Genomic DNA, 16388 nt, shown 5'->3' on the forward strand with positions numbered 1-16388 from the left:
TCCTGTACTTACTATAAGAGCTCTAAAGAGAGTCTCAGTGTTTGCTTTTTGTAAGATGATCCTGCAGTGCTTATTGTAGGACTCAGATTAATGGAAGTGGTATAATATGTAATATTTAAGTGTTCATATTCCCTCTTTTTGCACAACCATAAAGAGATACTTGTATTCATGTGTGGTTTAGATTCCAGTGCTACTGTCCATTTTGATTTTACCGCATGTGAAGCATAGAGGAAGATTTGCTAGAACTGTGGTCCAGTTTTGAGCCCTACGTGTATATTGCAAATCTGGTAACCATTGAGCCCTTTGTTTGTGCTAGTAAAAGGCTGATGATGTTGCCCTGGACCTCCCTGGATTTTATGTTCTCAAGTGTGTTGCACTGTGATTTGCACAGATCTTACTTTGTAAATGAGTAAACAAGTTTACCAAGTTACAAGGATGGATTAAGAAAGAAAATCAGTAGTGTTGTTACATTATTGATATATACTAAGGCTATTAAAGGAATGTATCACAGGTGTAAGTTCTTAAGCACCATCTTTGTGATGGGTGATAAATTAATTTTATAGTCTTACTTGAATTTTTCAATGTGGCTTATTGCATTATGCTACATGCTTTGCTTTTTGTTGCTGAGTATCTTCAGGTTATTTCCCCTTCCCTGCTCCTCAATTTATTTTATGTAATTGGGCAGATGAACAAATATACAAGCTTAAATTGTCCAGTGATAAAAATATTTTCTTATGTAAATTAATATTGCATATTAGGTCATTATTATGCTATTTGGACCTTTATTATATTAAATAGTTTATGAGAAATTTCAGAAGTGTGATGAACATATAAACAGAAATCTGAGCTTTAATAGATGTTCCCAGCCAGGTAATATATCAGTAAAAGGAAGTGAATTCTTCATATGCATATATAATGATAAACGGGTTTTGAGAAGAAGTTACACTGTGTGTTATTGATTATGTTTAATCTTTTTTCTTTTTCCAGTTGTCCATACTTGTCAGAGAAGATTACACCTGCTATACCTGCAATTGGTGGGATTCTTTTCTTTTTCGTGATGGGGACCCTGCTGCGTACCAGTTTCAGTGACCCTGGTGTCCTCCCACGCGCTACACCAGATGAAGCAGCAGATCTAGAGAGACAAATAGGTAACACTGAAGGTCTGTTGTTTCTTCGCTTTCCTCCCCGAGGGTGCATGTAACTGTGTGAAGGCAGTGTGCTGCTCTGCTCTTGGGAGGAGTTACTCCTATTTTGCCACAGGAATTGTTCTGGAGTTGTAATGTCTGGTGACATTGCAGCGATTCCCGTGGAAAGATGGTTGATCACTTTCACTGAGAAAAGTAGTAAACAAAATCCCAGCCCTGGAGAGTAATAGCTATTGCTGTAAAAATTTTCAGTAAGTATGGTTGAAGTCTCTATGGTGCACAGTAGAATACTTTCAAAAGTGTTCTTGGCAAGAAAGCTGATATTGCAAAGGTTCTACTCTGGTGCATTTTTAAAGTAATGAACCTTCGGAGTTTAAGTGAATTTAATTCTGTTATTGTTTATATTGTGAAGAGTCAGATAAGTCTGTGGTAATATACATTCTCCTAAGTTGATGCAGTCTTGGAAAGATTTTTCTTCAGGAACAGTAATAAAACATTACTATTTTTGTCTATGTAAACCAAACGCAATTTAAGAAGACTGAACTAGATTTCAGTCGGCCTCATTTATCAAGAGAATTATTAACTAAATTCTAATTGTGGAATTTCTACAGCTTCAAGTAGGCTGAATAGCTTAAACATGCTACCTGGGTAAGAAAACGCTGCATGAGTTTGTATAACTGTTTTATAAAACAGTGGGTTTGTTTGCTTATTTTTTGGTAAGCTACTAAAGCTTACTAAAAGAATCTATATCTCCTTTGATATGGTAATCCCATGAATCCTGTGGGAATCTCATGTTCAGAAGCAATTTCAGAGGAACCCCCACTCATAAAATTGAAAAGACAGGTAACAGGTTTATGCAAGGAGAGGAGTGTACTATAGTACAGTGTTAGGGTTTGTTTACTGTGACAAATTATTTAATGCACTAAAAGCGAGTGAATGCACTAAAGCTGTTGTTGGGGATTCTTCTGCATCTACGAAGTGTGAATTTGAGAGTTTTACTTCAGACTGGGTTTTGTCTGGTTCTCTCAGACGATATATCCTCCACAAAGCATTTATGCAAATGTCTGTAGGGCAATATCATTGGTTTAAACTCTTACACCATGTTATGGGGTAGAGTTCACTTGGTGTACAGGAGGAGCAGAAGTTCTGGTTTGCTTTCCTCAGAAAGCACAAGTAGTTTGTACACACCAAAATCACACTATAAAACTGTGCTAGTAACTGGGAATGGTAGGAGAATTCATGTCAAAATAGCAAAATATTAACAATATAACATTAGTTTCCTCTTACTTAGCAGTTAAGAGACAGTAAGCACATCATGACAATTTATCTTCCACTTAAGAGACCTTTCAGAAAAAAAAAAATTTTGTTAAGGTAAAACAAAAAAAATAATGACTCATGTTCACTGTTTTAGGCCTTTATGAACCTTCAGCAGAGGAAGGGTAACAAGTTTGCTTTTAAATACCTACATACTTTAGCGGTTGTTTGAATCTAATGGTTTCATTGCGATCTAAAAATCTTGTCTGAAGGGTTCAGTTTCAGAAAACTACTGCTGGAGGAGAAAGAATGTTTTTATTTTCTGGAAACATGACATGATCTTGGCTATGGATTATTTTAAGAAGCAGCAGGATTTCAAAATGCAGTGATGAGTGCATTGATCATCACTCCAGTTTTAGAAGGTCCTGACCACAGTTGTTACACCATGTTATGTGTTAAGATAAAAAGATGTCTTTGTAATAAACAGCATTGTGTATATTTCAAAGCATTTGGATTGAGTTTTGAAGTGGAATCAACACATTTGCAACATGCTACATGCAGCAGCAAATTGTGTTAGTCTGTATGCCCTTTGCATTGATTTGAGGCCTTTGGAACTGTATCATCATAGAATCACAGAATGTCTTGGATTGGAAGAGAGCTCTAAAGGTCATCTAGTCCAAACCCCTACAATAAGCAGGGACATCTCACACTAGACCAGACTGCTCAGAGCCCCATCAAGCCTGACCTTGAATGTCTCCAGGGATGGGGCTGCCACCACTTGCCTAAACAACCCCTTCCAGTTTAATATCACCCTCATGTTAAATAAATTTTTCCTAATGTCCAACTTAAATCTACCCTTCTCCATCATGAAACCATTACCCCTTGTCCTTTTGTAACATGCCCTAGTGAACAGGTCTTCCCCAGCCTTCTTGTAGGCCCCTTTCAGGTACCAGAAGGTCCCCTGGATTCTCCTCTTTTTCAGGCTGAACAACTGCAACTTCCTCAGCCTGTCTTCATAAGAGAGGTGCTCCAGCCCTCATGTAACATGGTTGTTGAACTTTGTGTGTGAAGGCTGAGATGTGTATTTCACCAAATATTATAGACCTGGTACAGCTTTCTAAAAACAGTGTATTCTGCTGGCATTCACATCTCAGGAGGAAAACCTAAATTGCTTTTATACATCGTTTGGACTAATTGTGCAGAGCCAGCTGTCATTGCCATGACAGGAAAGAGTTTACATTTAGCCAGTCAGTGCTTAGCTTTGGGCAAGGACCATACTGTACATAGGATAGGGGGTAGAAAACGGTTACATCCTAGATGACTCACATAGCTCATTCATTCATATAAATTTCTTCTGTTTGCTCAATTTCTGATATGGCACTCTGGATTATATAAAAAGAAAATCTTCAGTCAACCTGCACTTGCTTGCCATAAAGAAATTAAATCAGAAATGGAGGAGCATTGTGAAGTCATATGCTCACTACACTCCAAAAAAACCCCATTAAAAATGGATGTGGAATGTGTTAATACTGAGTAGCTGGAGTTCTCTTCAAACACAATTTCAGTCCTTGTTTGCATAATATAAGAATTCCTATTATTCACAGTGTTCAGATATGTAGAAAACAGATGCCAAAGTTCAGATTTGTGTTGTTGAGAAAGCTAACAGATTTCTTAGGAAAACTGATTTTTAAAGCTTATTTTTTAGCTTTTGCCAGTGCTGTCACTGTGAATGTTTTTTAGAATCAAATACAGAGTATGTGATGTGCTGCACATAAGTGTCTAAGTTGCTATATTGGGCAGTGGCATTATTTTTATATCTGGGAAGGAAAGGATGGAGAATGAGGAAAAAGACATCTCAGAACTATTTAGGGAAATGTGGGAAAAACTGTAATTGCCCCCTCCTTTCTCCTTTTTGCCCCAGCCTCTTCCTAAAAAAAGTGATTCTCTCTGTGGGAATAACTTGTGGGAAGAGGGTGGAATTCAGGCATGTATATTCCTTAGTGTTGCCAAAAAGGAATGCCCCTGAATATCATAAAACCGTGTAATTGTTTGCTGATAAAAAATGGTTTAAAATTTAGAGTTTTCCAGAAAGAGCCATTTTGAAATAGAGCTTTCTGTGTAATCATTTTGTTGCTGCTGTAATTACTGTGATGGCTCACAAGAATTCTGTGGGTTTTAATATGTTGTTTTCCTTCAGTTTTATTAATGTAGTATTTGGGGAGCAGTGGACATTCTTTGCCTACTTCAGTACTGAAGTTCCCAGTAAAATGTCTTATGTTTGGACAGTAAATATATGTATTAGATATTTGAAATAATAATATCTTTCTATTTTAATAACCTCACATACAACTTAGCAGAAACCTAAGGTCTTCAATTAAAACTTTACACTTCATGAGTTGCCACCATGACCTCTACAAGCTGTTTAAGTCCAGCAATCCCAGCACTCCTATTTTTTCTGCTCTTGTGGTGGAGCACAAGTAGTCTTAATTTGCCAGCTGTCATCCTGGTCTCTGCTGTCCTAGTGATGAGTAACAGAATCTAAGCTGTTTCTGAAGAATAAAAGTAGATGTTTACCACACCTGATATGAGTTACTTAAAACATTTAATAAAGGAAGCAGCACTGCTTTCTAAATAAAATACAACATGAATGATGCTTTTAAAAGCTTAAATTATGGTGAGAAAAAAAAAAGTAGTATGTTTCCATTACATTTTGCCTATGTCTAATTTGACATATAAAGATAGTTTAGAAAGGAAAGTTTATCAACTGTTATATGAATATCAAACTTATATGCATACAATGAACCCATTTGTGTTAGCTGGTCTTCTACCTTCTCAGAAAAGCAGCATTGTGTGGGACAGTGCTGCACCTAATCAGCAGAGGTTCTCATTAGATAAAGCTTGGAGCACCATTGGAGGTTCCTCCTCCATTGAGGTGTCCCCGTCTTTCTTCTGCCAAAACTTGTGCAACGGAAGTTGCCTGCTAAGCTCAGAGGCTACAGCATGTGGTAGGACTAAGCTCCTTTCTTCACATTCTCCAGTATGGTACAGGTATTGAAGTATTTGTTATTCACTGAGTTTCAGAAGTGCTTGAATCATATTGCTTAAACCTCACAAAGTCCTTTTAGTTTTTTAAGCATAAAAATGTGGAAAAATATAATGAAGCATTCATTTAGCACCTTTTCGTAATCAGTGTTCATTGATCACTTTCAAGGAACCCTTTAGCTAGAGTAACCAGCTTTAGTCCAAAATAGAAGCATGGATTCTTGTTCAGAGAATTGTTTATTTACCCTGTGTTCAAAGGAAAATCAATCTATGTCAGGAAATAAATTATTTCAAATAAGCAGCTGACAGTAATAATTTTTCCTTGAAGAAAGAGTCTGTCAGATACAGAGTTTTGGCTGAATACAAAATGAAAAATATAAATTGGATACTGAAAAAGAGAGATTTATTAAAACGTTCATTAGGAGAGTCAAAATGTTTTCACGTGTGTGTGATACTTGTGTTTATAATTTTATTTAAGGAATAGTAGCATGAGACTTGCTTCTCAGGTTCAGACTGCTGAGCTAATAAAAACTACTGTCTTTTCTTCAGCAGTAGCAAAACCAGTAGCCTTCCAAAAAGGGCCAATGGAGTCTTGAAGTGAAGAACTATATAACTATATTGCCAGCAAATGTGGAGTTTGGGGTTCAAGTTCCCAAGCATGAGAGCTTGTGGCACGTCTAGTGGAGAGACACAAGCTATAGGTAGCTATAATAAATCCTTCTGCCCTAAAATTGTGATTCTGGAATCACCAATCAAAATTAAAAGAAAAACCTTTGTGCTATTAAAATACATATTTTAGTGTGCTCTAAAAATATGTATTCTAGTGTAGTGGCATTGGTGCAGCAGGAAAAGCTGGATAGCTCCAGCACTTCAAAAGAAACCCTTCTACATGCTCCAAAACTATCATTCTGGTTTGATTGCCTTGGATCTTCCTATACCTTTGAACTTGAGGTGTCTTCTAAAAATGGTGTGCAAGCTTAACTATAATATGCTTCTAGGCAAGACATTCTTCAGGTAAATAGCCTAAAAATAATGTTTTTACCTAGTTGTTTCTTTTATAAAATTTGTGCATGTAGTATGTCCAGCCTTTGGCTTTTACTCTTCTCAAGTTGTTCTTAGATACTTGGGACTTACTGTCTGTCTCATTGGGAAGCAGCCTCACAGAAGTTACTACAGATGCAGTGAGAAATTGTTATGTCCCAAGAGGAGTAACTGTGATTTAAGAATGCAATTTGAAGCTTATAAAACTTTATACATCAGAAAGCATAGAATAGGATGAGCTGATTAAGAAGAGCAGTTCTCAAACTTAAGACCTTCTTAAGAAACTGCCAGTACTCCATTCACTCAAGTGACTTTTTAGAAACAGGGTGGTCATGCTGACAGTGTGAAATGTGTCCTAGGCTATCACATCTGTCCAGGTTAAGATGGAGGACTAACAGAGCTGTGCTGCTGCTGTTTACACCACCAGGGTATGGGAATAGAAAGCAGTTGTTTCTTGAGTGTTTGTTGATGTGATAGTAGCCCGTTCATCTGTGTTCACAGCAACACAAAAAGTAAAAGGAATTGCAAAAAATGAAGGATGCCCACACAGCAAAAGGGCCCTCTCTTATAGAAAAACATTACATTAAATGCACACCATCCAGCTATCCTCATACAGAGAAACATGTAGCAAGAGGCCATGCTGTCTGTGTTTGTAGCTTTATGAAGATTGCAGTCAGATGTATCAGAAGAGAAGACAGTTTCTAAGGATGAGTATAAAGAGGTTGTACAAGCATATAAAGTGTCAAAAAGGAAAAAGGGAAATAAGTCAGGCACAACAGCAAGGAACAGTAGGACACAACAGGACAGGTTCTGTTACAGGTCAGAGGAAGAAAGAGAAGCTGAAGGCATGCTGTGTAATTGGGAAAAGAGAAGTAACAGAGGGTAGTCTGAAGGATTCAACACTGCTTTGATCTCAGAAGAGAACTTGCACACTTCTTGCCAACTAGTAGGGAATGCAGATCGGAAGAAGGAAAGTAGTAGTTAAAAGAAAAAGAAGAATCTCTCAAATTACTGAATCTATCTCATATTCTACTCTAATAGAAGTCAGTCTGTTGTATCACTAAAAGCCATTATTTGGTAGGACAGAGAACAAACTGCTAAATAATCAAATTGTAAGAATTGGGACTGGTGAAGGGTGGGGTTTATGGCCATGACTCAAAACAAGCAGCGAAGTATTTCAAGAACAAATAACGTGTAACCAATGTGATTTCTTCCTTGAAAGAGTAACTGTCTTGGTGGAAAAGAAGAATGTCCTAAATTTTTATTGTAAAACAACTCCTGATACTGTCCTGCATAGGATCCTTTCTATATATATATTTTGGAAATAAAGTGTAGATTAAGTTGTCACAAAGTCAGTGAGCAACTTTTCAGAAAGGCACTAGTGTCCAATGGTAAATGATCAAGTAAGATCTTGCAGAGACTGATTGTGGGCTCAAGAAAAGCGATTATGTTTCTGAAGTTGATGCTGAGTTAGGGAAATTGGCAAGCACTAGACTCGATTTATTTATTATTATTTTAAATATACTATAAATATACTATAAATAGTTTTAGCAAATTTAGGGAACAAATACAAAATGCATGATTGCAAAAGGAAATCAGATACAAACAAAAAGGGGGCTCAGCAGTGAATGGTATGGTAAAAGGGGACTTGAGTATTGTTCTTAACAAATTTAGTCAGCATCATGATACTCTGACAAAAAAGGGGAAATTATTTTTTTGATTCATTAGAAAAGAGTCAATACATAAACCAGGAGAAGGGACGTTCTGCAATACCTAGTTATAATGAGTGCTCAGTTCGCTGTCCAAGTTTTGATGCTATGTGTCTGCTCAAGACAAAGGCAGGAAAACAGATAAATCTAGAAAACATGATCTATAAGAAAGTATTTAAGAAATACACATTTGGCCTAAGAGGGGGAAGGAACACAGTTCTTAAAAATACGCTTTTTTTTTTTTTTTTTGGTATAAGCAGATAGACCAAAAGCAACTAGATGCGTGAGGCTTGTATAATGCAAAATCTCTGAAAACTGTATTTTATAAAAGTGCTTCAGTCTCAGTCAATGCAGCAGGACAATTTCCAGTTTCTATTTGCTTTCTTTTCCCGTCTCAAAATCCCTGAACCCAGTATATTAGCTACCCCCAGACACTATCTCTGTTGATTTTTTTTGTCTTGGCTCTCTGATTTCATTGATGCTCAATATTATATTTGAGACTTGTTCACATTTCCATACCTGTCTTTCATTTGTTTTGAAATAGACAATTTTATTTCCTTAAAGCCTTACAAAATTAAATCTGTGCCACAGCATAAGCATTTCATACACCTGATACTAGCCTGAATGAATGCTGTTTGTGGGTACAATATGGGATATTTTGCTTTCTCTCCAAAGGTGAAGTGCCAGCTTGATAGGCTCATCACCTGATACTGCATGCTTTAAACAGCATTCTTAAATTTAATGAAATTACTTGTGCATCAGTTATGTCTTTCAGAAAGCTCTTGCTCTCTGTGCTTTGTTCCCTCAACAAATAACTAAAGATTCATCTTTTTTTCTGGAAGCGAGACTATCTTTCACATAAAGTATTAGACTTCAAGAAGATGATGCAATTCTGCTCTTCAGAAAATAATACATCATTTTTCTGAAATCAAGGCAGTAAGTCTTTTATCTAAAGTCAAGAGCAATACATGGTTAGTATTTTGTTGGCTATCAATTGAAGAAACATGTGAAGAATGCAGTTAGCAGCTGCTGGTTTCAGTCTAAGCCAGGTTCCCAGTATTGTTTGTCCTTGAGATTACTGTCTGTAAACAAGAAAAAATTATTTGATTAAGTTCTTCTCCCTGAAACATAGAAATTACTCTTTGTTCTTTAACTGTTGTTAAGCATGTAGCTGAGAGTTCAGTGATTAAACACAGGAGAAGACATTTCTTAGAGGAGATTGGCATTTTTTCAGGGTTCATTTTGTTTTGGTTTTGTTCTTCAGATGAGATAGGTCATACATAAAGATTTTCTTCATGGCACTATCTGTTTTTGTTAGCAGGAAACACTACAATTACTTCAAGTCACTTTTATACTGATACTGTTTGAAGATTGAAATCATGTCCCTTTAGAGTTGATGGCAAATCTTGCGTAATACGGTTATAATGTTTGTGTAGGAGACAATATGGAGGGACCTTCTAGAGACTGTCCTAGGATCTTAGGGAAAATGACCAAAAAAACTCTTTGATTGAGTGGGGAATTCTGGTAATGTGTGTATAAAATTCCAGCCTCTCTGTCTCATCTAAACAGCACCTCGCATTTGTTTTCAGCATAATAATTTGAGAGATTTAAGTAGAGTTTGTTGTCACATTAGAAGGTTGTTAAGCAGCTGCATCTCAGTTAAATACTTGGAGTGACTTCCTTGCAGCAGTTCAGATACCTTGGTCCTGACCTTGGGGTTTTTGTAATAGGGTAATAAAAATGCTGGAGCCCCATCTAGTGTGTGGACATTTAACACTGCTAGAGAAGTTACAGAATGTGTCAGAGCAGAGGGGATGGAAGGCAATCCCATTAGTGGGAAAATTTTGCCCTTTTTGAAAAATAATTTGGGTTACTACACCAATAACAGATTAGAAGAGAAAAATGTAAAAAGTAGTGGTCAGACAGAGGTGTATTTGGGGAAGGTGATCTGTAAATGTTAATACAATTATGCTCTAAAGTGAAAAATATTAAAATATTTGACTGTGCTAGATCCCAAGTTTGAGCAGGTCAGCTGAAGTTTGAAAAATCTCTGTGAGACCAGGACATGTTCAGCACATTTAGGTTCAGTAAATTTTGTCAAATCCAAGCACATTTGACCTTGCCTTGTTGTTTCTTTCCAATGTTTCTGTTTATTGATATTTTTTTTCTGCTGAGACTTTTGGGTTTGATTAGGCAATTTAGGATTGTGGGTAAAATCCCGATGCCATGGAAAGTCAGCAAGACTGTTTTAATTTCATTTGCATCAGCTTTCACCCTTGGATTTAGAGATTAACAGAGAGCTAGGATTTGCTGTCCCTGTGAACTTGGACTTCCCTGCAAAGGTTTGGAAGGAAATCCTGTTAGAACACCAGTACTGTAAGTATAATAGGGCTTGCCAGTAGGCTCCCTTCTCCACCAGAGAATAGGGAAATTGCTTTTGATATTCTGCCAAAGCCCCTTTTAAAATAAAATAGATACCGTGCACTTTTTCAACTTGTTGAAAGGTGGAAAAATACTGGGTTTAGTCAACATGCATTTGTAATGCATAAATGTTTCATTTGAAAAGAAGAGTGGTTTTCTTCTAAACAATTAACCTTGAGCGGTTTAATTAATTTTCTTCCAATGATTAGGTACATATTCAGGAATAAAAAGATTTTATAGAAGAAACAACTCTGAAATATTAGCATTATTTTAGGAAATTCAAGGCATCAGCTTTACTAGTAAGATAAAAAGCTACACCTATATAAAATTCAGACTTCATTAGTATTTTTTACAGTTAATGTCCTAAATTTGAGTATGAGTATCAAATGGTTTATTAATGAACATGTTATGCATACACAGGTTAACTTTTTTATTGGATAAAAAGCAAAGTAGGGTTAAAAAGCTGCATTTTTCTTCACAGTGATGGTGTCAGCAATAGTACAGTGTATTAAAATAGCTGTCAGTGATAGTAACTAAAATCAGCTGTTGGTGATTTTTAATAACAGAAGCTTACTGTGGTGTTATTCTCCCCTAGGAAGTACTGTCTTATATAGATCTGTACTAGTAAGTTTGTTTCAGCATTTCATGCTGCCTATGATAACTTGTTCTACAGAAAATAAGTTTTCATTGTAAATATGGAAGCTTTTTAAATGTTATCTTTGAATTACAAGAAATTCTTCGCTGTGTTCTGGATTTAGGAGTCATTCATACCTCCGTAAAGCTTTAAATAGTATAAGCACAGTTGTGCTGTGTCCTCAGAAGAACATCTTTTCAGATGTCTAATTATGCTTCAGCATGTAAATACACTAGTAGCTTGTAATACAGTACTTACTAAATAAAAAATACTGTGTCAAGTGGTATTGGCCTTGAGGTCAAAATCAGTATTATCGATTGTTACGGGAGCCACACAGTAATTTGTACTTTCATGTGCAGATCATAGGACCTGGCCCAGGATCCCAGGAACATTGCAGGGGCTGGTTTAGATCTGTACCTCCTCTGGGTCTAGTAGGCTGCTTCTAAGCTGCTGTTTCTTCAATATTCACAACTTCATTCTCATAAGGGGTGCTTAGGAGCTTCACACCCTGATTCCATCATGCACAGCTGTTGTTCCTTTCCTTCCACTTTCTTCTCCAAGAGAGTTTTCTGAAATGTATTTGTTTCAATGGTCAAGTTTATTGTGGTGTCCCAAGAATATTTTAATGATGCGTATATATGGAGGGGGTGAGCACATTGCAAATGGGAACTTTTTATGCTAAACTTGCTTCCAAATCTAACATACTGTATAATTACACCTTTAATAGCACAGCTATTCTGTCACTAATTTCAACACCTTGTTAGGTTGGAGGCTTTCTAGTTGCCCCTTTGGAAAATAAGTGTTTTGTAGTCCCCATAAATAGGTCTGCAGACCAGGCAGAAATTGTAATTTTGGGTTACATTCTAGCAATCTGAGCCCAAATATAAGCCAAGGAACTTGTAGTAACCGGTCAAGCCCTGTGCTTGTCCAACATGAAAGTGAGTGCGACAATATAAAACACAGTTGTGTAAGTGTCTGTGACTTCTAAATGTAGTTTCATTCATACATTGGAAAATAATTTCTTGTACTTACCTATTTTTTTCCTGTACTCCCTGTCTGAGAGTAATAACTTGGGTTTTTTTCACTTCTGTGGTTTAACTTGATTGTGATTAAACAAGAACAGATAAACTGAGAGAAAGGTACACCTTTAACATCCAGCTTTCAGTATAGCTCAGCTGGGGAACATTTAAAGGAAAAAATTGAACTTTAATGATTTAGCCTTCTCAGTCTTTTAGTTGCTGGAAAAATGAATGCTAGTGTCCTAAGATAAAACAAAAACAAGCAAAGAAAACCCCAAACTCCACCACTCATACCAAATGAGGTAGTTAGAAACTATTTTTGTGCAACAAACTCAAAGATGTGTAGAAGTAACCCTGGGAGTGAGATATTCAAACTTTGAAACATCAAGAGCTGTGAAATACCATTCTGAATGTGCTTCATTGTATCACAGCATTTAAGAGACCTCAAATTGAAGACTGATGTTACTTCTACCGTGTGCCAAGCTGTAATGACAGAGCTGCGGTTGCTCAAGTAAATGTACAGATTCCTATTGTAGAATTTCTACAGAGCTCGTAGAGACATTTTCTGTTATTACAGGAATTCTAAAAAATTCAGGAAAATCCTAAAGATATGTTCCCCAGGTTTTATCATTGTGCACAAGTAGTCATAGGTGCCATTAATTTATTATCTATAAGCTGTTACGGGTTTTGAGGATGTAAGAGTTTTGGAATCAAGGTAGCTGTCAGAGAATGGGATTTGGATGAGTTTTTTTTAATACAAGCTGTGATTGGCTATGAATGCTATTTTTAATTAACTACCCTTTGCCACGTTATTTTAGGAGAAAGAGAAGGGAAAGAAGTTGTTAAAGTGAGTTAGTATACATTTTAAATATGCATTGCTGTCGATGGCCATCAAGGACAGTTCTGTGCATATACTGTATCTCATGTGAAAAATTTAACGCGTTGTATTCCCATATTTAGATATTGCAAATGGCTCCAGTTCAGGAGGATATCGCCCCCCTCCCAGAACAAAAGAAGTGATCATCAATGGACAGACAGTGAAATTAAAATACTGTTTTACTTGCAAGATTTTCCGCCCACCTCGTGCCTCACATTGCAGCCTTTGCGATAACTGCGTAGGTGAGTATAAAAAGGGACAGCATATGGTCAATTTTGTAGTTTGTATATTGTTACAAATACTTTTGGTATGAGAGAGAAAGAATCAGTTAGTGACAAGATTACTCACGAGGTCACTTACTGTGCTCATCCTTTTTTCCTACAAGCTCTGTTCAATGTCAAGAATTTTTGAGGAGGCAGAAGAGGAGATTTGGCCTAACAGGCAGTTGTAGCTAGTCTTGGAAGGAAAAGTATCTTCCAATGCAGACACCTTTCCTAACCTGGTTTGTAAGACAAAGAAGGCACCCAGTTCAAGTAGGGCTGCAGAGTACATGTGACAAACTCTCCAGTTCTGAGATCCAAGCCTTAGGAGAGTCTCAGAATTGTTTCCTTCACCAAACTAAATTGAGGGCAAGGAGCTACTTCTCCAGTTATTTACAGACTAAGGATAAGGCACAGTTCAAATGTTTAGGGCTTGCACTGTGACCAGAATATACACTGTAGGTGATTCTTCCCTCTGAACAGTTTTAAGAACAGAAATTCTAAAGTCAGAACCCATAAGGAATTGCTGGGCAAGCATGCTATTTGGAGAATAAGTAAATGTTTTGAGGACCTAAGGATATTTTGTAATGATAGGGCTTTTTTCCTATGAACATCTTGTCTTTTCTCAAGATTTTTCTTTTGAGGGCAGACAAGGTGATTAAGGTATGCTTGGATTTAAAAGCAAACCAAAAAAATCCCAACCAATCAAATCTGAGTGGTTTTCTAGTTAATTAGATCACATTTAGAGTTTAGTGCAGCTGATTAGCACATGCTGTTGAGCTGGGATCTTATGCATTCAAGAAAATAATGTAGAAATATATCTCCAGCTGAGAAATGTAATTGCAGCATTCAGCAGTGATATTTTTAGATAAAAAGCAGTCATTGGCAGAATTACAGTTTCATGTTTAGGTGATATTCATTCAGGGAAGTACACTTACATCAGAGTGAAAATTTTAGCCTTTTGGCCCTATACAGTTGATGGGTATGTGTAGTTCGTTCATTCAGTAAGTAAGTTTTTCTGATGTGTTAGAATTGTAAGCATTGTAAAAGCTGTTGAACTTGAAAAGTGGGAATGTTTATGAATTGTAGTTGACACATTTTCAGAAAAATATTGTATTAAATATGTAACCTGGACAGTACAATTTTGTGGTGTTTTCTCTGCAAACCTGATAATATGAAAATGCAGTTGCTGACCAGTGCAGTAAATGAAAAGCTGTTGTCTTTACTGAAAGTGCATAAATAAAAGCAACTCCCACACACACATCCTGAACCTTATTTTAAAATAATATTTCAGGTTTTTTTAATAAAACATTATGAAGGTTTTGTCTACAGGTTATTCGGATTGTGTAATCTGTAATCTGATTGTGTCCATTTAATACTAAATTTGGACAACCTACTCTGTGAAACATAGAATTAGTGATGGTGGGGAAACTACTTACTCTTAGTCTTTTGATTATGTCTGTGATGAGACATCAGATGTGAATTATTATGAATGTGTATCAGAAAAGTCTGAGCGAATGACTCATAGAAGTGCTAATTGTATCCAAGAAGATTAGTCTTTTATGCTTATAAAACAGGTATGATCATTGTCATGTCCTCTTACACAGTTTTTAATTTGAAGTAATTCGTCTTAAAATTATTGCATCCTTTTATTGGGATGAATTTGCTGTGATCTTTCTCCTCAGTGTTTATAATGGGAATTACAATAAACTATGACTTTTTCAGGGTATGTTGCTTAAGTACTTTTGTTTCCTGATTTGGTTACAGGTATTTGTCATATAAATATTCAGATGTATTGAATGCAAAAGTGAAATTTGCAGGTACCTGCAATCAATTTTCTGTGAAAAATTGGTGTCAAGAAAATGAGATTACTTATCTACTTGTGAAAAACTGACAGTCTAAGAGCATACACTAAATCAGAACATGTTACGCAGTTTTCCACCACTCTTAAGTTAGGACTGATGCTTTTATTTAATTTTAGTTTGTGATTTAATTTTACAATAGCAGTGAGTGCTCGTGTGCCACTACCATTAACTGGTTCCTTATTGATGTAACTAAACCAGTGCAAAAATACTTCTGCTTCAGACGTATATAAATATTTTATAACTTAAAATTGCAGCTCACTACAGATATGGCTGTGCAGTCTGTTTTACCACATAGTCCCTGAAGTTTTCACTGCATAGTTATAAACTAACTACAGAGATTGGAGTCTTTCTTCAAAACAGCACTCACTGCTCAGAAAAAACAGAATGCTACTTTTACCAGAAGGTGTTTTATGATAATGGGCAAATGAATGCAATGTGAGAGAGAGTTCGTTAATTCTGTTTTTCTATTGATGCTTTTCATTCTGTAAAGAATGCTTAGCAGCATATTGAATATGTAAGTACACACAAAAATATATTATTTGTTGTTTTTTCCCCCTTTTGCATTAGTCCTCATGTTCTAGTTGTCTAGAAAGCTTATCTGCTACTTGATCTTATCTCTGATTTGCATTTAATCACCAATTTTTTAATTGCTATGAAGTATATTTAGATAAAAATATGCAGAAATAACTTAAACAAAATTACAAACGAATTTGAATTCTAGCCATAATAATACTTCAAATTAGATTTACAGTATTTTCATAGTATCACAGAATCGCCAAGGCTGGAAGAGACCTTTGAGATCATCAAGTCCAGCCCATGACCTAACACCACCACATCAGCTGGACCCTTAGCCCTAGACCATTTACTCTAGATGCTTACGCCTAGACCCTTCAACCTTGACCCTTAATGCTAGGGACCTAACCCTGGACAGAATCGTCCCAGAAGATCATCTAGTCCAACCATCACCTAAATCCCCCTATCATAACCTAATCTACCCAATCAGTGCTTAAATCATGCTGCTAAGCACTGTATCTGTGTTTCTCTTAAATACGTCCAGGGATGAGGACTCCACCACCTCCCTGGGCAGCCTGTTCCACTGTCCAACTACTCTTTCAATAAAT

General features: G+C 36.4%; 2 protein-coding genes across 14 annotated transcripts in view; both read left to right on the forward strand.

The window, feature by feature from the left end:
* Nucleotides 1-16388, forward strand: part of LOC127383389 (sorting nexin-9-like) — a 625662-nt gene that overhangs the window by 482508 nt on the left and 126766 nt on the right. The gene's annotated exons all lie outside the window — the stretch shown is intronic.
* The window catches only part of ZDHHC14 (zinc finger DHHC-type palmitoyltransferase 14), a 96438-nt gene that overhangs the window by 51673 nt on the left and 28377 nt on the right, over nt 1-16388 (forward strand). For 10 of the 13 annotated variants that reach the window (XR_007889182.1, XM_051616283.1, XM_051616282.1 and 7 more), the window contains exons 2-3: nt 988-1160; nt 13226-13384. Coding sequence is in view for 12 of the 13 variants with exons in the window: in XM_051616283.1 (XP_051472243.1) it covers nt 988-1160; nt 13226-13384 (332 nt within the window). In the remaining variant the exon portion in view is untranslated. The remainder of the gene's footprint in view (nt 1-987; nt 1161-13225; nt 13385-16388) is intronic. The other 3 variants (XM_051616274.1, XM_051616272.1, XM_051616277.1) reach the window with 2 other exon arrangements.

This window comes from Apus apus, chromosome 3, assembly GCF_020740795.1.
Source record: "Apus apus isolate bApuApu2 chromosome 3, bApuApu2.pri.cur, whole genome shotgun sequence".
In the NCBI taxonomy this organism is placed as follows: Eukaryota; Metazoa; Chordata; class Aves; order Apodiformes; family Apodidae; genus Apus; species Apus apus.